Genomic DNA, 20481 nt, shown 5'->3' on the forward strand with positions numbered 1-20481 from the left:
ATTGACTATGGAATTCAAGGATGAAGCTGCATAGGTGCCGACTCCGTGGGTGCTCCAAGGCTGCAGCACAATGGGAAAAAAAACAGTGGGTGCTGATGGGTCAGCGCTTCTCCCTCCTCCTAGTGCCTCCCCACCCGCCGGCGGCCCCACTGATCAGCACCTCCCCACCCACCAGTAATAAGCTGTTCTGCAGCGCTGGTGGGGGAGAAGCGGAGGCAGGGGGGATGGGGTGGAAAGAGGCGGGGGCCCGTGGAGGCATAGCTACTGGTGGGTCTGGGTGGGCCGCAGCCCACCCACTTAGGATCTAACCAGGCCCACCCAATTTGGAACCAGAGCCCTCCGAATCCGCAGGCTAGGGCTCCCGACCCTGGCTTTGCGTCTGTCTGCCCAGTCCGCCCGCGTCCCTCTACTGCCATCGCCGCATGCTGCTGCCCCAGTCTCCAACCCCGCGCCTGGAGTGTGCCTCGTGGGGGCGGAGCTAGAGCTGGGGCCGTAGACCAGGGCAGCAGTGTGCGGCGCCGGCAGGAGAGGGATGCGGCTGGACTCCAAGCTGGGGTTGGGAGGGGCGGGCGGAGCTCAAGCCCCGGCGGGGCCCCCCGTCTTCCCCATGGGCATGCTCCGCAGCCTGTGTGCCCCAGGCAGCCTCATCTTCGGGTGTCTGCTTAGCGGTAAGGGCCGGTTGGATTGGGTGGGGAGAGGCGGGGTGGGGTGGTGGTTTGGAGGAAGGGGTGGGGTCTGGGGCGGAGTATGGGTCGAGCACCCCTCAGCAACTCGGTAAGTCGGAGCTTATGTGAAGCTGGGAGACTGAGAACTGAATGCTCTTGTGAGCGACTGTGCTCAGTTTCTTGCATACTGAGAATCTCTAACAAACTTGGCTGACACCAGAAATTGGGCCTTCTGATTACCTTTGACATAAGAACATCCATACTGAGTCAGACCAATGGTCCATCTAGCCCATTATACTGTCTTCCAAAAGTGGCAAAAGAGATTAAATGTTAAATCAAGGCTTATGAAAGGAAGACCATGACCATAAAGACAGTGGGAGACGGGGGGTGAAGTGCAAACCTAGGGCCAGATTTTCAAAGGCAAGTTTCACATGCACCCTACTCCCAATACACACACGCACAAAATTACGCCTCTGAAAATCTACCCTCCTGGAACAAAGATGTACTCAACTTTTCATGGCGACCTTTGGATGTGACCTGCCAAGTGTTTTTTTCCCCCCAGTTGATCTTGTGTCCTTTTTTTGCTTCTTTATGATGTATAAAGACCTTAAAGGTTTTTAAAAACATTTTCTGCTTTTGTTTTTTGTTTTGTTTTTTTATTTGTTTTTTAAACTTTAGCAATATCAGCAATATCAACTCTGGCCTTCCCTGACTTTGCAGGAAGACTTCCTGAATATCTCAGAGCCTGATCACTGTAAGCTCTCACAGCTGAGTGGAATGGACAGAGGTACTGAATCTTTAACAAAGACGTCCCTTTCCCAAAATGTTCATCATTAAGATTATTATTTTAAAATTAATTAAAATTAAATAACACAAACAGCAAGAGTCTGAGCCGCTTATACTCAGACTGGAAAAATCTTGACTTTTCTAAATGAAATAGCTGGAAAAGGACCTTCATTTGCTGAACAGGAGACAATTTCCTGTTCACATCCTGTTGATGTTTAATTTATGCCTGGGAAAGCTATGAGCTGGTTCTCAGACTGAGGAGCTGCAATTACCATGATTTATGACTAAGCCTGACAAACAGGAAACAGATTCTTCTAAAAGTGCTTTGTTAACTTTGCTCCCAATATGGAGCTGCTACCTAGCAATGGGGGTGGTATGGAGGGTGGCCATTGCAGCTTGGTGTCTGAGATACCTATATGGAGGTCAAGGGAAAAGGGGCTGGGATGAAAGCTAAAATATCATAGGCATGAGTCATAATGATAAAGGAAATGGGATGGTTCAAATAAGGAGGAGGAAAGGTAACCGGAGTAGTAGGTAAAGCTTGTACAAACAGAATAGGAGAGATAAAAGCAAGCAAATAAGTTAGGCACAGGTTAAAAAACAAGAGAAACATTAGGTAGGGGCTATCAAGCACAACACACAAGAGTTAAAAGGAAACTAAGCGAAAATTCGTGCACAAAAGGGGAAATTAAGGTGTGGGGAGGAAATTGCATGTGGCGTCTCTCCCTCCTCTGTACAAATGTCTGGTTAGATTAAACTCTTCAGGGCAGGAGATCTGCCTTTTTACGTCAAGTCTAAAGTATATGGTGCTACAAAAATAACAGATTCATTTACATTTCTGATGTGGTTAATCAACTCTTTATATGTAATAGCAATAACTCGCTGAGCAAATGTGATTCGCTCGAGTCCTCATTGATTTGAAGCTGCTGCAGAACAGCATCTGTCCCTACACACAGGTACAAGGCTTACAACAAAAAGCGTACAGTAAAACTGTCTAACTCACAAGAGGAATCTAATGGGGAAAATCATCTGACACTTGCTTGGATTGGAGCCAGCAAAATCTGCAAGAGCTGCCAGCCCTTACAGATGATTTTCAAGAAATGAAAGTCATGGACATACAGGAAAATACAGAGATGGAAAACACTGTGTAATGTCACCAAAGAAAAACCAAAACTAAACTAAAAAGCCCCAAGGAATAACCCAGCACTATTTAGTAATAAATGCGTTATGTCACAGGATAAAACAAAGAACTGAGTAGAAGCTTCATGGTTCAATAAGTATATTTGACCAATTATGAATTTGAGAAATAAATCAAACTGTTACAACATTTTACAGAGTTCAACATTAATCTATCCTATCCAATCAAATTCAGTCTCTCACCAATATATGAAATGCAGGCTCCAGCCATTCTACAGATCAGTGGAAGGTGAAAAAGAAAGAACTGATATACAAAATGTATACTTATATGATACCTTTTACTTCAAAGTACTTCATAGATTTTACAAGACACACACCTCTATATTTAATCCTGGGGGAATTCTGCCCAATGCAGTTTTTAGCAGAAATTAATGGTGTGCGCGCAGAATTTCCTTTTCCTCACAGGAATGGGCTGCAGTGCTGCTAGCCGCCACTGGACTCAGCAGAGACCAGCTTGCACATAGAAGACATTGCTGGGGAGAAAGAGAGGGAGCTAAACGGTTCCTGGCAGCTGCAGTTCCCAGAGTGCCCTGAGGGAATACAGGAAACTCTGTGTAAGCCTGGGTCCAAGCGCCAGGCTCTTTCTCCCTCTGGATCCCTGGGCTCTGGGGAAGGGGGGACGGCGTGTGGGTATCTTGGCTAGGGGGCCCCCACAGTTGGGCTCTGGGGACAAGGGGTTCAGGTATATTGGCTGGGGGGGGGGCCTGCAGGTGGGCTCGGGGGGGGGGGGCGGGGGAAGAGAGGAGTTGTGGGTGTCTGGTCCCTCGACTGAGCTCTGGGGAAGGAAGGGGGCAGAGAAACAGGAATTGTGTTATCATAGGTGTTTCTTTAACTCTCTACTCCTGGGGAAATTTGTGTGTATGTCTGTATTGTTACAGACATACTTGCTGACAGGTATTTTTAAATAAATTACCAAAATAATTGAAACTGGCATGATTATGTAGTGTTATTTTGACAAATAAAATTTGCAGAATTTTAAAATATTGTGCACAGAATTTTTTTGCACAGATTTTTAATTTTTTTATTGCAGAATGCCCCCAGGAGTATATATTTTACCCAGAGGACTTCTGCCTAATTCACTATGCAAGTTGGATGATGTACAGTGAACAAAGGAGCTGTTCGGTATATATTTTTTTCTTTACTGTTCAATATATGGTTCCCTGCCTCATTCACTGAGCACCATTCATCCCTCACTAAGAATGAAGCAAGGGTCCCTGAGTTGTAATGGCAGCAGCTAGAACTCCAAAGTCAATCTGGTGTACAGTATGTTTCACTACGGATAAGGGCAGCATATTGATCAAAGTGAGAAATCTCAATCAAGGTCACGTAACTGCTGCTCTCAAGATCTGCTGTTCATTGCTCTGCGAAGAACAAGGCAGAGATTGGAATACTCAACAGCAAACAGAGAGGATGGCTTAAAATACAAAGAAACAAATATGACTCTGCATGTCAATTCACATCTTCGAGTTTAGCTTTCATAATTCCAATTGGGCACTGAGCACCCACAAAGAAAACATCATTGATGTAAACATAGCAAGTCCCACCAAAATGATTTATGTTTTGTTCTAGGTTTAAAAAAAAAAGTGTCCATGTGTTCCGTGCCAGAATATTACTGCACTTCAGAAATGAAATCTCATACACAGTATGTAAACAAAAACTGGGTCAGTCCGGACTGCTGTGGAAAGACTTTACAGAAGACAGAATATAGGTCTGAAACATATCTTTCCATATAATTCTTCCTAGCAGGGACTTTTTGAGCACATAATAATGAAGTTACAGAAGCAGTTACAACTCTCTTCTGGAACAAAAATCATTTGCCGAGGCACAGGTACGTAAACAGCATTTGAAATAATGGCTAAAACAACTATCTTCATTGTAAGCAAAATAAGAGTAAAGAGACTGAAAGCTTTACATGGCAGGAACTGCATCTCCTACAGCACTGAGCACACTGTCAATACTCAATTATTTAATTAATAAATAATCAGAAGAGGAGACAGTGGCTCAGACAGACTAACTAACAATGTGAAAAGAGAATTCAACATCCTATTAAAAGAAATTATTCTTTAGTGTGTCTACAAAATTGTTACCTAAAAAAAAAATATATATAGGGACTACGGATGAGACAAAACTGTGGCTGTTCTTTGGGCAGAAGTTTTATGAAACAGGCAATGTGGCTGCTAAATGAATCCGGAGAGTGGCCTCTTCTAGTCTTGTGTCAGAGTTGTTGGATAACTGCAGGACAGTACAAAGTAATTCATTGAACCACTAAAAGGAAGTAATAGGATCATTTGGTGAATTGACACCTCATCTAATTCACCTTCTTGAATAACTGAATTTAAAATATCTAAAAATCCCCCAGCATTGAACAGTATGGATGGATTTGGGTTGAAAATACTCATGGGTCACTCTGGAGCTACAATGAAGAATTGGCCTTGTAACAAATGCAAGGTTTTATTCTTCCACTCTCATTTCTCATTGCAGCCAGTGAGAGAGGCAATTAGAATAATTTGCTTTGCAACACCTTGCTTTCTCCTGTATCTGCTAAGGACTTATGTCTCCACACCAAAGTTTAACCACTCTAATTGTATAGGTATCGTTAAAACAGTTCAGCCCCACATAGTGTGGATGCAGTTATACTCATATAAAGATGCTTATACCAATATAGTTTATTCCTATACAGAAAGGGCAAAAAGCTACATTGGGATAACCTTTATACCACTATGAGTGTAACCACATTAGTGGTTGTACCAGTATAACTATTTGGGTAACACACCCCACTCTCTAACAAACACAGTTCTACCCGTACAAAAACTATGTGCAGATCATGCTTTGTCTACAATGCATAAATCAAGTGCGTTAGAAAATGTGTTAACTCATCTTTTAATTAACATGTTGTTAAACAGCATTGAGCATGTAGCGTAGACAAAGGCAGTCACATTTAAAAAATGTGTTAGCTGGTTGTGGTTAACTCAACAAGAAGAATAGCATTTTAGATTTTAAAATGCTCTGCATAAACATTAATCCATCATTACAGCAAACCTGTCAGGTAAATTATCTTAATCATGGCAGACCTTTCACCCCCTAGATGGAATACTGCCCTGATCCCTTTCCTGAATAAACCCTCTTTCACTCTAATCTTTCAGCCTTTACATTCATTTACCTCTAAGGCTAACTAGATTCTTGCAGTGTGTTCAGTGTTCCTTTTTCTGGCCAGTGAAATGTTTTGGGGGGGTTTTGTTAGCTTCCCCTGAACATTTAGTCACAGTGTGCCCTACTTGTTAGAGGTATAGAACTGTCAAGGTAATATTCAACTGACTGTAGACTAATCCACTCCCTGTCTATCTCAAATGCAGTAGGGATCAGGAAAAGCTCTCACCCCAAAGACACTGACTGGCAGATAGTACCAATACCATTCCTGAGTTGTATGATAGGAAATACACCCTCCCAACTTTCCTGGTTCGCATCTATAGTAATGTGAATCCAGGCTACTTACTATTGTCTGAATTGATTAGTTCATACTTGTTCAGCTAGAATATGGAACTCTTCACTGAATCATGGTAAGAAAGGATAATAATAGAGGAGCTGCAGCTATTTTTTAATCTGAAAAATTAATACACTATACAATACGTAGATGTGCCCATGAAAATCCTCCCTTTCTTAGACAATGCTGGCAAGGTCTGCAATATAGTTATGCCACATGCCTTACAACTTAACAACTCTCTGTCATCTTGTTGCTTGTCCACGTAAAATTAGAATAGCCATTTTTACCAAAGGAAATCTCTTTAAAATGGAACTTCCAGCTCATTAGCAAGTCAGATGGGGAAAATTCAAATTCCACCCAGGAGCCTTTCAAGATGAGGTCAAAAAATATCACAGCCAACAAATTCAGTGCGTCTCCTTGCTCAAAATAGCAGGGACAATTAGCAACTGTGGCAACAAGTAACTGGGGTCCATCGGAAAAGTTTTCTTATGAGTATTCAATCTCCATTTCCAGTTATGACAGTTAAATCATGAAGTCCTGGCCCAAGGGAAGGACTATTCAGAAGAAAGCCCTGGCCAGCTAAAAGAATGCACACAAATGCCTATCAAAAATCACATATGCAAGTGATGCCAAATTTGTTCTATAAAAAGCATTTTGAGAGCAAAATAGAGAGTAAATTTATAGCAGGAAAAATACAAGAGACTTTGCCTGGCAGCTACTTAACCTTTTTGCAGCTGTAGTTCAGATTTCTAAGCACATTAATGTATTCTGCAGTTTCCACAAGCAGGCCCTTCAGAGCTACTAGTTCTGTACCATTTATTGTTAATTTCTTATTAGGTTCTGAGAGAACATGGAATAAAACAAATCTCTTGAGGTAAAAACGTAAGCAGTTGGTTATCTGTTTTACCTTTTTTTTTAAAAAAAGGTATTAAAATATTATTGAAATATGACTGACAAATACTCATTTGACTAGTACAATGCAAAAAACTCTAGGCAATATTTTGTATTTTATTTATTAGTCCTATAATTCAACCAAAGGAAGAATCAGAATATTAGTCTTTAAAAAACAAAAACTTGGGGTGAAAGAGGATTTATTCAGGAAAGTGACATGGGCAGTATTCCATTCAGTGGGTGAAAGGTCAGACTAAAAACACCCAAGAGAAACATTCTTGATCCTTAAAATTAACCTGATGCATGAAATACACTATTTTGATTGTCCAGGGGAGGCAGTCTGTAATTCTAGAAATACACTCAAGAGAACATTTCTAAAAATCTGTCTGATGATGGAAATTTTAAGTCCATTTATAGGGAAATACACGCATTGCATTATCTAAATCAGAACTTGTAAAACAAAGAAAACATATTAGTTATTACAAATCACCAACAATGAATGCATTTGTAAAACCTAGGGTTAACGTAAATTTTAAGAATAATCAGCTTTCGCTATACAAATAAACACATTTTAAACTGAAATAAACTTGAGATTTTTCTGATCATTTGTATCCAATTTGCATACCAACACCACAATTCAATTCATGCTCTCTTTATTCCCAACTGCCAATTTTTATAACCAGACCTCTGTCACTCTTTGTTTTTTGGGTGGCTTTTGGGGGTGTTTGTTTTTGTTTGTTTTGTTTTATATTTACAATTTGGGGAGAGTAAACTTAGGACTTGATATAACACTGGCACAGGAAAGCACTTAGTAAAATAAACATTCACACACAGCTCTGCACCTCAGTCCTACCTTGCAACATCTGTGCTAGTCCAGTCCTGGAGCTCTTTCTAAACAATGAACGCCAATTGTGTTAACTGTGCTTAGCTGGGTAATTGTTTTATAAAAGAGACAAATGCCCACCAGAAACTAAACAGCTTAGAAAATTTATTTCATTTGAGAGAGAACTGAATTTTGGTGAACCAGAGGAAAAAAGCTCTCAGACGCTAAGGGTATAGGTTTGGTATAAAACAAACAAAAACAAAAAACCTAGATATATTAGATAGGGAATTAAGAAGTCCTACCCAATGTACAACTAGCATTCTTCCACATTTTCCACCTTTTTCACTGTCAACTAGTTCTACTTACAGTTTTCAGAGTAGCAGCCGTGTTAGTCTGTATCCGCAAAAATAACAGGAGTACTTGTGGCACCTTAGAGACTAACAAATTTATTAGAGCATAAGCTTTCGTGGGCTACAACCCACTTCTTATGCATCCGAATGCATCTTATGTAGCCCACGAAAGCTTATGCTCTAATAAATTTGTTAGTCTCTAAGGTGCCACAAGTACTCCTGTTATTTCTACTTACAGTATATTCCTTCTTTTCCAAGGCAAATTGGGATCTAAGATTTATCCTACTACTTTTATCTTTATAATCTGTTCAATCACAGTTTACATACCGGTACAATCTAACTGGTCCTTGGCATAATTATCCATTTATTTTCTGATTTTTATATATTTTTATATATATATTACACACACACACACACACACACACACACACACCTGAAAATAGATCACACTGCTGGTCTAATGTTCTTTATATGCAAGTTTAAACAGCTCCTTGGTTAGTTGAAGAGGAGCACATTAGACCATCCCTCTTTCAGATTAACCAATTTAAAATACCAACAGGAAATTATGTTTCCATGCTTCCTGTAAAATGACATAATAAAACTGCAAAATCTGGAATAGACCTCCACTAAAATGTCTAGAAATATTTTTTCAGGTACAGCAGTGACTTTTCCCCCCCTTCATGTGTGACAGCAACAAATTACTAAAAATGCACATGAATCCTCAATACACTTTTTCTACTGCTAGTACTGAAAGTACTGTAACTATTTTTTTTCATTCAGGGTAGAAAGTTGTATTTCCAAATTGGTGTTGAGATATTTATATGGGAAACTCTTTGCATTTGCTATACCTTACCAGAAACATAACTACAAGATACTAAAAAGCGACAAAGAGTCCTGTGGCACCTTATAGACTAACAGACGTGCCACAGGACTCTGTCGCTTTTTACAGCTCCAGACTAACACGGCTACCCCTCTGATTCTTGACACCATACAAGATACTAAGTTTCTGTTTCAAGTATGCTGAATTTGTTTTTTGTGGCTGTACTGGCATTCAGCTTCAGACCAATATTTATATAGCAAACACATGTCAGGTACAACAGACCTAAAGCCAAGTCAGTGCAGACTGGAAAAGTCTTCAATTGTTTGAGCTACGTAAATGGTACAAGACAAGATTATCTCTTTGCCTATTGATCGTTGTCTGGATGGCAAAACCACTTGGCACAAATATTAAGTATTCATCTTTATTTTGATGTAGCTGGAATCTCTACCAAAATAGGTCTTAGAGTTACACAAACCACAGATAATTTTTTTTAATTACTGGGTGCATTATACTTCAGCCAATTTTACTACTCCACCAATGTATTTTGGTGTCTTGGTTACACGGCTAACTATACCTCTGTCTCTCTGAGTGCACCCCCTCAGCTGTAAGGCACTGTGCCTTCACATCTGCGGTGGAATAAGTCTCCCCACTCTTCGACTGGCCCCTGGGCTATACTATCTAGTGTATCAACCAGTCTTATCCAGCAGGTCTGAGTTCAGACACATGCAGTCCTTGCCTTCAGGAGTCTGTCCCCAGTGGTTAGAGTGACAACAAAGCCTTCTTAAAACAAATGTATTCTTTATTTTGCAATAAAAACAAAGCAGAAAAGGATTATTTTTTTTAAAAAAAAAACAACAACAAACTATTCTACACACTTGTCCATTTTACCTAAAGGCTTACAATCACCTGATGGTAATCCAAGCAAGCCTAAATTTCTCCAGACACCCCAGCAGGTGCCTGTGTCTTAGACTGGTTTTCCACCAAAGAACTCCCCAATCTCTTGAGAGAGTGATCCTTTTCAAACTCCTACAATCCTTTTGTTCTTCTGGGTTTCCAGGCTTTGGCCCTTCTTGCCAAAACAAGCTTTGTAAGACGGCTGGAGCTAGGAAGCACAAGCTTCAAAACTAATAGTTTGGGTGTCGTCTCTTAACAACCCTTAGTGCTCCCCTAGAGATGGCCAAGTGCTGGTCTACACTTACAGCACTGCAGCTGCGCCACTGTAGCACTTAGTGAAGACGCTACTCATGCCAATGGGAGAGCTTCTCCCGTTTTTGTAGGTACTCCACCTCCCCAAAAAGCGATAGCTTCTCCCGTCAACATAGTGCTGTCTACACCGGGGGTTAGGTCGATAGAACTATGTTGCTCAGTGGTGTGGATTTCCACACCCAAAGTGGTGTGGTTATACCGACATAAATTGGTTGTGTGGATCACGCTTTAGTTTGAGCCATTGTTTTCCCTCTGCTTGTTTTTCTTGACAGCTCCCTATTTTGCCAAACCAACAGATTCATCTAATAAACATTCCAATAACCAGGTTAACATACAGTATTCATAAATTATTACAGGGCAACTAACACAGGGCAATCCAACATTAAGCAACATTCATGTAGGAATATAAAACTACATTGTTTACTTAAAAATTGATCATGAAATGAGAGTTACTATTGGAAAACATTTATATTTAGACAATTAATGATATTAATCAGAAAAATTCCCCTTTGGCCTTTGAACGGAAATTTCAAAATTTGAGCTTAATATTCCAACAAATATTTTTAAGATCAACAAATTGCCCTACATTCCTTAAATGAAATTAGAGCTGGCAACAGTGGAGGTTTATTACACCCTACAACAGACGGAACAGCTTGAAGGAACAATAAAGAAAAAAGATATTGTACTTATTTACTCTATACTGTACTTTCAGTTTGTGTTCCTGACAGGTCACTTCATAGGTACCAAGATACAAAGCCTAAACTTTTCATTACACAAATATATCCATTCACTATTGGAACAGCAACGAAAAAAAAACTGACACAGATTCATGGCAAATGTCTAGAAGAGAAAGGAGTTCACCACTGTAAATGTTCCACACTCTTGCGAAGTATACACGCTCAACACGACAAGCTACCTAGCAAAGCAGCACCGCAGACTGAGTGCCCCCTTGTGGATCCCAACATTCACAACAATGTTACCAAAGGGACCAAGCCCCAACCACCTTCTGTCCACTAATTCACAGAAAACTATCAATTACACATTTCTGTGAGAAACGCATTGCATAAGCATGCTATGAAAGCTGCCTTAGATCTAGTGGAACGAACTCTAATTTCCTCACATTTACAGGGATACCAACTAAGCTGCAACAACTTAGTACAAAGTCTTATCCATTTTGAAAGTCTCTGTACTGAAAGTGGTTTCCACCCCAGATTTACCACCAAAAGTTAGGAATAACCTAAATATCTTTTGTCCAAACTACTCAAAACTCCCTTAAATATCAAGTTCACGCAACCTAGTTTCCTCAGGTAATACATATAGCTTTGGGGAAAGACGGTATTTTTTTATAGTCTACTATAAATGAAAGTCAGTAAAAATAGGGGCCAGGATAGAAGATCCCTTTTCCTTGTAAAATGAAGGTCCAGCCATCAAAACATGGGTTTTATGGGAAATAGGTCGGGTCAAAGAAACCCAATTTGATTTTAATGAGATTATAAGATTAGTTGATAAAGGCAACTACAGAGATGTAATAGCCTTCTGTAAGGTATTTGATTCAGTGCCGCGCAACTTTCTTATTGGGGAATCATCATTGAATGGAGTTATTTCTAGTGGGGGTCTGCAGGGATCAGTTCTAGGTCTAATACTATTCAAAATCTTCATCAATGATTTGGAAGTAAATAAAAGATCACTGCTGAGACTATTTGCAGTTGAGACACAGATTGGTGGAATAATAAATGATGATGAGTACAGAGCAGTCACAGAGAGTGATCTGGATCACTTGGTAAACTGGGTCCATTCAAACAAAATGTGTTTTAATACAGCCAAAAGCAAGATCATACATCTACGAACAAAGATTGTTGGTCACACCAACAGAAGGGTGACTGTATACCAGAAAGCAGTGACTCTGAAAAAGATTTAGGGGTCACAGTAGACAAGCAACTGAACATAAGCACCCAGTGTGATGTCTTTGCAAAAAGGACTAATGCAATCCTTGGATGTATAAACTGGGAAGTGATGTTACCTTGTATATACAGCATTTGTAAAACCAACACAAAAATACCAAGTACAGTTCTGATATCCACATTTGAAAAAGGATGTTGAAAAAATTGAGAGCATGAAGAAGACAGCCACAACAATTATTCAAGGGCTAAAGAAAATGCCTTACAGTGAGAGACTTAACAAGCTAAAGAGGTCAGTTCATTTAGTTTACGAAAAAGAAAACAGAGGTGAATTGACTACAGTGTCTAAGTACCTTCACAAGGGAAAGATACTGGGTACTACAGGGCTCTTTAATCTAGGAAAGACGGGGATAACAAGAACCGATGGCTGGAATCTGAAGACAGACAAATTCAAACTGAAAATAATGCACATGTTTTTGACAGTGGGGATTATTAACCACTGGAACAAATTACCAAGGGATATAGTGAATTCACTATCTCCTGATGTCTTAAAATCAAGACTGAATGCCTTACTGGAAGGTATGCTTTAGTCAAACACAAGTTAATGGGCTCAACACAGGGGTAACTGAATGAAATTTAATGGTCTTTGATATACAGGAGGTCTGACTTGTTGATCTAATGATCCCTTCTGGCCTTACAATCCACAAAAACTTCAAACTTACTTACTCTCCTTACTGATGTCATAACAACCAAGGAAGTAATCCTCAGAGACAGATGATAAATAGTGCACTCCCTCAAAGGTTCCATCACTCTGGTTTCTACTATCTGAACTCAGATGGTACAAACCTGGTTTATTTGATTAAAGCTAACAGACCAAAATATTGGGTATACTGGTAAACAAAAGAAGCAATTTGGTACACAAGACTCACAGGAAAAATATCCTCAATTTCAGCTAACACCACCTCTTCATCAAGACCTTCTGAGACTCCAACAATATGTCCTGGAGTCATATGTAGGTAACACAGGAATCATTCAGTTATGAAGACGCCCTACCACTATCTCTAACCACCACCAGTGTGTAGGCGTCTGCAGATGCTGGATCCAATAGCAATAACTGGGCAGCAGGACCTATAGAGGTGCTAATGGCAACAGTGCAGAGTCCCTTGATCTGAAAATGCTTCCTATTCTGATCTATTCTTAGAATCATGGGGTTTCTTACACCTTCTGGAACGCCATGCCTCCTCACAGGTCTAAGGGGGGTCCCCAGGAATGTTTCCTATTTTTCCTTCTGTGTAAGAGAAGACAATAGCTTGTCTGTTCCTCTGACAGTGCCAATGGGCCCTTGGGAAAGGCGCTACAGCCATAAGGTTTTGATTGCTTATCCCAAGGATACTTGGAAGATTTTGATTTAAGACTTCATCAGAACTGACATTATGAGTCCTAGAAAAACTCAAGAGTCGGATTGCCAAACCCGAGGATCAGAAGAAACTGGGACCAGTGGAAGCTAGACCTGACAGTTCAAATCTGATTGTCCCTTGCCAAAGAAACCACCTTAAATAACAGTCTCTTTCCTTATGGGCCCCAGAGGTGAATCCTGCACATACAGACATGCTGTCCAAGATGATGCTCTGCCTAAGACACAAAAGGCACTGAGGATGATAGTCTGTTACAGACATTTTTGTATTGCATGATAGCCTGGTTTTAATTGTGTATTTGTCAGTCTCAGCCATGCCTGAAAAATCAAAGGGAACAATGAATAATAAAATGGGACTTAACTAGCAGAGTCTATGTGAAACCAACCCAAGTGGCCAAAATCAGATAAAGTCCTACAGACCCAAAACAGCACAGAGCTGGAGTCAGCATAGGATGCATCTCTCAAACGCCTATAACAACTCAATCCCAATAGGAGAACAGTGCACTCTAAAAACCTACCTAAATTAACTACAAACTATTGACAATGGGGGGGGGGGGGGGGGGGAATATATTAAAGCAGGAAAACAGAATTCTTAGGAGACAACACATGGAAACTCCAGGCATACATAAATGGCTTCCAATACTTGTGGCTGATTGGCAAAGAAGGAATTGAGAGGGATGGAATGATGCTCCCTTTTTATAACCACATATTGAGTGTTTGCATTTGCAAGGAGGCATTCATGTTCCCTAAAGGGGAACTGTTTTTCAGTGTGATTCCTGTCTTGCAATACTGATGGAATAGTACAAATCTCAACAGGAGACATCTACAGAGGTAATTTTCAAAAAACTTCAGACAAATACTCCATGCCGCCAAATTTTAAAAAATTTGAACCCCTACAATATTCAGGGCTACCTATTTTAGCAGTGTTATTTTGGAATTCAAAATTATGCACATTAATTTTCACTATCTCACTAACTACTGGTAGATTGTGTTTTCATGTGCCTTATATTACATACCCTACTCCCCAAAAAATTCATTGTAGGAACGTAGGATTTGACATGCCAGATCAGACCACAAGTCCAGAATCCTGCTCCTAGGTCTACTGTAATACAAATAAATAATAATCACCACCGCCACCACATTGGAAACCTATGTAGTATTTCACATTCCTGAAAAATGGGAAGCAAAATGGCAATCTAGTTTTTTTGTTTATTGACTAAGCAACAGAAAATATGTTTAAACCCAAGGAGATGACACTGAATGATGATTGTTAACTCACAATGCAGTATCCAAGGACTGTAGGACCTAAAGTACAGCATGTGAAATCAACCTCTTGTTCCACAACCCCTAATAAAACCTAGTTACAATAGATCTGAATTAAAGACACAATTCCAGCCTCAGCTCTAATTATCATTTCTTTTTTGGGTTTAAATTAGACCTTATGAGAGCAAAGTTTTTTGCTGTTTAATTTCTGTTTAGTTAATTAAAACTAGCTGAAGTGTGTACAGAAAGAGCAAAACTGTTTCAATTATTTGACTATTGCTCTCAGCTTCCATTCATTTCAAAATCTGGCCAAAAGTTAAACAGCTCTAAAGGAATCCCTTCAGATTCAAAGGAATCCCTTTGACTCCCTTAGGGAATTGATGGGCAGGATCCCCTGGGAAGCTAATATGAGGGGGCAAGGAGCCCAGGAGAGCGGGCTGTATTTTAAAGAAGCCTTATTGAGGGCGCAGGAACAAACCACCCCGAAGTGCAGAAAGAATAGCAAATATGGCATGCAATCAGCTTGGCTTAACGGTGAAATCTTCGATGAGCTTAAACTCAAAAAGGAAGCTTACAAGAAGTGGAAATTTGGACAGACGACTAGGGAGGAGTATGAAAATATTGCTAGAGCATGCAGGGGTGCAATCAGGAAGGCCAAAGCACAGTTGGAGTTGCAGCTAGCAAGGGATGTGAAGGGTAACAAGAATGGTTTCTACAGGTATGTTAGCAACAAGGTGGTGGTCCAGGAAAGCGTGGGACCCTTATTGAATGGGGGAGGCATCATAGTGACAGATGATGTGGGAAAAGCTGAAGTACTCAATGCTTTTTTTGCCTCGGTCTTCACAGACAAGGTCAGCTCCCGGACTGCTGCACTGGGCAACATAGTATGGGGAGGAAGTGAGCAGCCCTCAGTGGTGAAAGAACAGGTTAAGGACTATTTAGAAAAGCTGGATGTGCACAAGTCCACGGGTCCAGATCTAAGGCATCCAAGGGTGCTGAGGGAGTTGGGTGATGTGCTGCAGAGCCATTGGCCATTATCTTTGAAAATTCATGGTGATTGGGGGAGGAGAGCTGCCAGTGGGTGAAGAGCACCCACCACGGAGTCGGCGTCTATGGGAGCAGGTCCTCAAGGAATCCATTTTGAAGCACGTGGAGGAGAGGAAGGTGATCAGGAACAGTCAACATGGATTCACCAAGGGCAAGTCATGCCTGACCAACCGGATTGCCTTCTATGATGAGATAACTGGCTCTGTGGATATGGGAAAAGCGGTGGATGTGATAGATCTTGACTTTAGCAAAGCTTTTGATATGGTCTCCCACAGTATTCTTGCCAGTAAGTTAAACAAGTATATAGTCCATTCATCCAATCTAAGGTGGATAGAAAGCTGGCTAGATTCGGGTTCAACAGGTAGAAATCAACGGCTCAATATCTAGTTGGCAGCCGGTATCAAGTGGCGTGCCCCAGGGGTCGGTCCTGGGGCCGGTTTTGTTCAACATCCTTATCAATGATCTGGATGATGGGATTAATTGCACCCTGAGCAAGTTCGCAGATGACACTAAAATGGGGGAGAGAGGTAGATATGCTGGAGGGTAGGTATAGGGTCCAGAGTGACCTAGACAAATTGGAGGATTGGGCCAAAAGAAATCTGATGAGGTTCAACAAGGACAAGTGCAAAGTCCTGCACTTAGGAAGAAAGAATCCCATGCACCGCTACAAGCTGGGGACCAACTGGCTAAGCAGCAGTTCTGCAGAAAAGGACCTGGGAATTACAGTGGACGAGAAGCTGGATATGAGTCAGCAGTGTGCCCTCATTGCCAAGAAGGCCAACAGCATATTGGGCTGTATTAGTAGGAGCATTGCCAGCAGATCAAGGGAAGTGATTATTCCCCTCTATTCGGCACTGGTGAGGCCACACCTGGGAGTATTGCGTCCAGTTTTGGTCCCCCCATTACAGAAGGGATGTGGACAAATTGGAGGGAGTCCAGCAGAGGGCAACGAAAATGATTAGGGGGCTGGGGCACATGACTTACGAGGAGAGGCTGAGGGAACTGGGGTTATTTAGTCTGCAGAAGAGAAGAGTGTGGGGGGGGAATTGGATAGTAGCCTTCAACTACCTGAAGGGGGGTTCCAAAGAGGATGGAGCTAGGCTGTTCTCAGTGGTGGCAGATGACAGAACAAGAAGCAATGGTCTCAAGTTGCAGTGGGGGAGATCTAGTTGGATATTAGGAAACACTATTTTTCTAGGAGGGTGGTGAAGCACTGGAATAGATTACCTAGGGAGGTGGTGGAATCTCCATCCTTAGAGGTTTTTAAGGCCCGGCTTGACAAAGCCTTGGCTGGGATGATTTAGTTGGGGATTGGTCCTAGTTTGAGAAGGGGATTGGACTAGATGACCTCCTGAGGTCTCTTCCAACCCTAATATTCTATGATTCTATGAATCCCTTTCTTGTGTGTAAATATGTAATATCTACTCTCTCTCAAAAGGTTTCATAACAACCCACTGTCCTGGCTGATGATTCTCTTCCCATTAAAAAGGGTTTACTTCTCTATGGCCCAAAGTGAGCTATTTTTTAATGTACTGCTTGCCATATTTACCCATTACGGCCATGGTCCTGCAAACATATATGCATGCAAATAACTTCACGTACATAAATAGTCCCACTGTACTTAATGGAACTATTCACATTTGCAAAGTTATCATACATATAAGTTTAGCAAGCTCAGGATAAAGACCATAGGTCATTATAACAGCTATTTCTAACTACAGCTGGTCAGAACTTTTTCGACAAAATGAAATTTCATAGAAACATGCATATTTTGTCAGAGCTGAAAACTTTCATAGAGACATATTAGTTTGGATGACATTTTTGTCAAGAAAGGTTTTAAGATCCTGCATTCACTGGTAACTTCTGACATAAAAGAGACAGACAATCATAGAATCATAGAACTAGAAGGGACCTCTTGAGGTCATCTAGTCCAGTCCCCTGCACTCATGGCAGGACTATATTATCTAGACCATCCCTGACAGGTGTTTGTCTAACCTGCTCTTAAAAATCTCCAAAGATGGAGATTCCACAACCTCCCTAGGCAATTTATTCCAGTGCTTAACCACCCTGACAGTTAGGAAGTTTTTCCTAATATCCAACCTAAACCTCCCTTGCTGCAATTTAAGCCCATTGCTGCTTGTCCTATCCTCAGAGGTTAAGAAGAACAATTTTTCTCCCTCCTCCTTGCAACAACCTTTTATGTACTTGAAAACTGTTATCATAACCCCTCTCAGTCTTCTCTTTTCCAGACTAAACAACCCCAGTTTTTTCAATCTTCCCTCATAGGTTATGTTTTCCAGACCTTTCATCATTTTTGTTGCTCTTCTCTGGACTTTCTCCAATTTGTCCACATCTTTCCTGAAATGTGGCGCCCAGAACTGGACACAATATTCCAGTTGAAACCTAACCAGCGCGGAGTCGAGTGGAAGAATTACTTCTCGTGTCTTGCTTACAACACTCCTGCTAATACATCCCAGAATGATGTTTGCTTTTTTTGCAACAGTGATACAGTGAGAGACAAATTGAAAAGCTGTTTGTCAATCTAAAAACCACCATTTTGACACAATTTCATTTCATAAAAACATCTGAAAGGTTTTGTTTTCATTTCCATGTGGAACAAAAACAAAATTTCAAAACGTTAACATTACTGCAAGAGAGAATTATTGTCCTCCAGATAGCTGTACTTCTAACCTAAGTTCCCTGTAAGCTGTGCGGCCGCGCAACAGCCTATTTAGCACCGTGCAAGTGCTCAGTGAACCCGCCATGGTCGGGGACCAGCCGGGGAAGGGGCGCCTCTCCCCCGGCCCCCAACCTGCCCCAGCCAGGGTGCACCTCCGCTGGCACTGACTCTGCTGCAGCCCAGCCTGGCCCCTGGCCAGTCCAGGGTGCCCCTCCCATGGCAGAAACCCAGCCCCGGCCCAGACCTGCTGGGGTAGGGGAAGGGGCGCCTATCCTGCAGCCCCAGCCCAAGCCCCACAGCTGCTGCTGCAGGGAGAGAGGTGCCTCTCCCCCCCCCCCCCCAGCCCAGGTGCTGCTGCTGCAGGGAGAGAGAGCTGGGGGAAGTCCTCTCTCCCCACCGTAGTCCTGGAGCCCTCTCACGCACCCCAAACCCCTCATCCCCAGCCCCACCCCAGAGCCTGCACCCCCAGCCAGAGCCCTCACACCCCTGCACCCAACCTTCTGCCCCAGGCCCACCCCAGAGCCTGCACCCCCAGCCAGAGCCCTCACACCGCTGCACCCCAACCCTCTGCCACAGCCCTGAGCCCCCTCACACATCACCTCCATATTAGTGCACATAACAAAATTCATTCCGCACATGGGTGGGAAAAATTAGAGAGAACACTGCTTCTAACTCTTGGTCACAAAGTGCATCGGGGTGCTTTGCAGGGCTGGTATAAACAGTTCTGTTGATAAACCCTTCCTTAATAGTTAAAGTTTTGAATGGCCAATGTAGAGGTAATTACTATTAATCAGCAAATAATGAACTCACATAGCAGAGAAGGGTCAGAAACAAACAAACAAACAAACACACAAACACATTGTTCTATACATGCACGAGTTATAGCATAATACATTTTAGTCAGGAACTGTGTGCACTATATTAAAAACTAATGTTGCATGAAGCTGAAACAATATCACGCTGTCACTAGGAAAACCATCATATATAGTCTTACCGCAAGCTTTACATGCAGTAGCACAAATCTCTTCTGCAATATATTCGCCAGCTGGAAACTGAAGATAATCTCCTTCGGGCTTCTCCGGGGAATGATAAAGGTAAACCTGAAGCACTGGCTCTGTCTGCTTGGGAGCATTTGCATTCCCAAGGATGTCACCATTTTGGTGGACAGTAGAAGTTGCTGTTCCTTCCATCTCGGTCATTGTGAGGCAGGCCATCTTTTCATTGTGTTTAGAGCATTTGTCTAAAAACAAACAAACAAACAAAGGATTATTTGCTGACTTTAAAAAGCCAGGAAAACTGAAAGAGCTACACAAGATCTGATATCTCCCATATTTACATGGCAATAATTCGTAAACTTGTTACAATTTCCTACATAAATATATAGATTAAAACAAAAAAACTGGGATGCTTTTCACTGGTAACATCAACATTTTGAAGCACAGAAGCCTTGAATTATAGTACTGAGTTAGGACTGCATAATTTCTCAGAAAGTTTAGCAAAAAGTGAGTTCCTCTACAATTTACAATGCAGTTCTACTCTGAAAAGTGACTGTGTGGGAAAAACAAAAAGGCTTTGTAAAGTTCCATCATTATTGCCTCTCAATGAATTCCAGAACAAATATGTTCATTTTACAAGTAAAATCAGGCTTCTTAATTGTCAGCCCTACAAACTCAGAGCTTCTGCAGTCCAAATTAGTCCCTCTGTTACACCTGTGCAACCCTATTATCCCCTCAGTGACAGGTCAGAGGTTGAACTGATGACATGTAAGAAGGAATATCAACCAGGTCACACTCTGGCCAATTCAGAAAAGAATCCTTGTTCAGTTGTGTTTTAGCCCAATCTAGAACAGTTAAATTTCTTCTGTAAGAGAAAGCTTAGAATACAATTTTAATTAGAAAGACTTCAGTTTTCAGCAAATGCGCCTATTCTCCTAGCATTTCCTGAAGTGACAATTTATTCT

The 20481-nt window shown here is 41.5% G+C and overlaps 1 protein-coding gene across 1 annotated transcript in view; it reads right to left on the reverse strand.

Annotated features, from left to right (window-relative positions):
* The window catches only part of JAK2 (Janus kinase 2), a 147046-nt gene that overhangs the window by 68264 nt on the left and 58301 nt on the right, over positions 1 to 20481 (reverse strand). The window contains exon 2 of the mRNA XM_065406323.1: positions 19516 to 19761. Within this exon, the coding sequence (XP_065262395.1) occupies positions 19516 to 19735 (220 nt within the window). The 5' untranslated portion in view covers positions 19736 to 19761. The remainder of the gene's footprint in view (positions 1 to 19515; positions 19762 to 20481) is intronic.

This window comes from Emys orbicularis, chromosome 6, assembly GCF_028017835.1.
Source record: "Emys orbicularis isolate rEmyOrb1 chromosome 6, rEmyOrb1.hap1, whole genome shotgun sequence".
Taxonomy (NCBI): Eukaryota; Metazoa; Chordata; order Testudines; family Emydidae; genus Emys; species Emys orbicularis.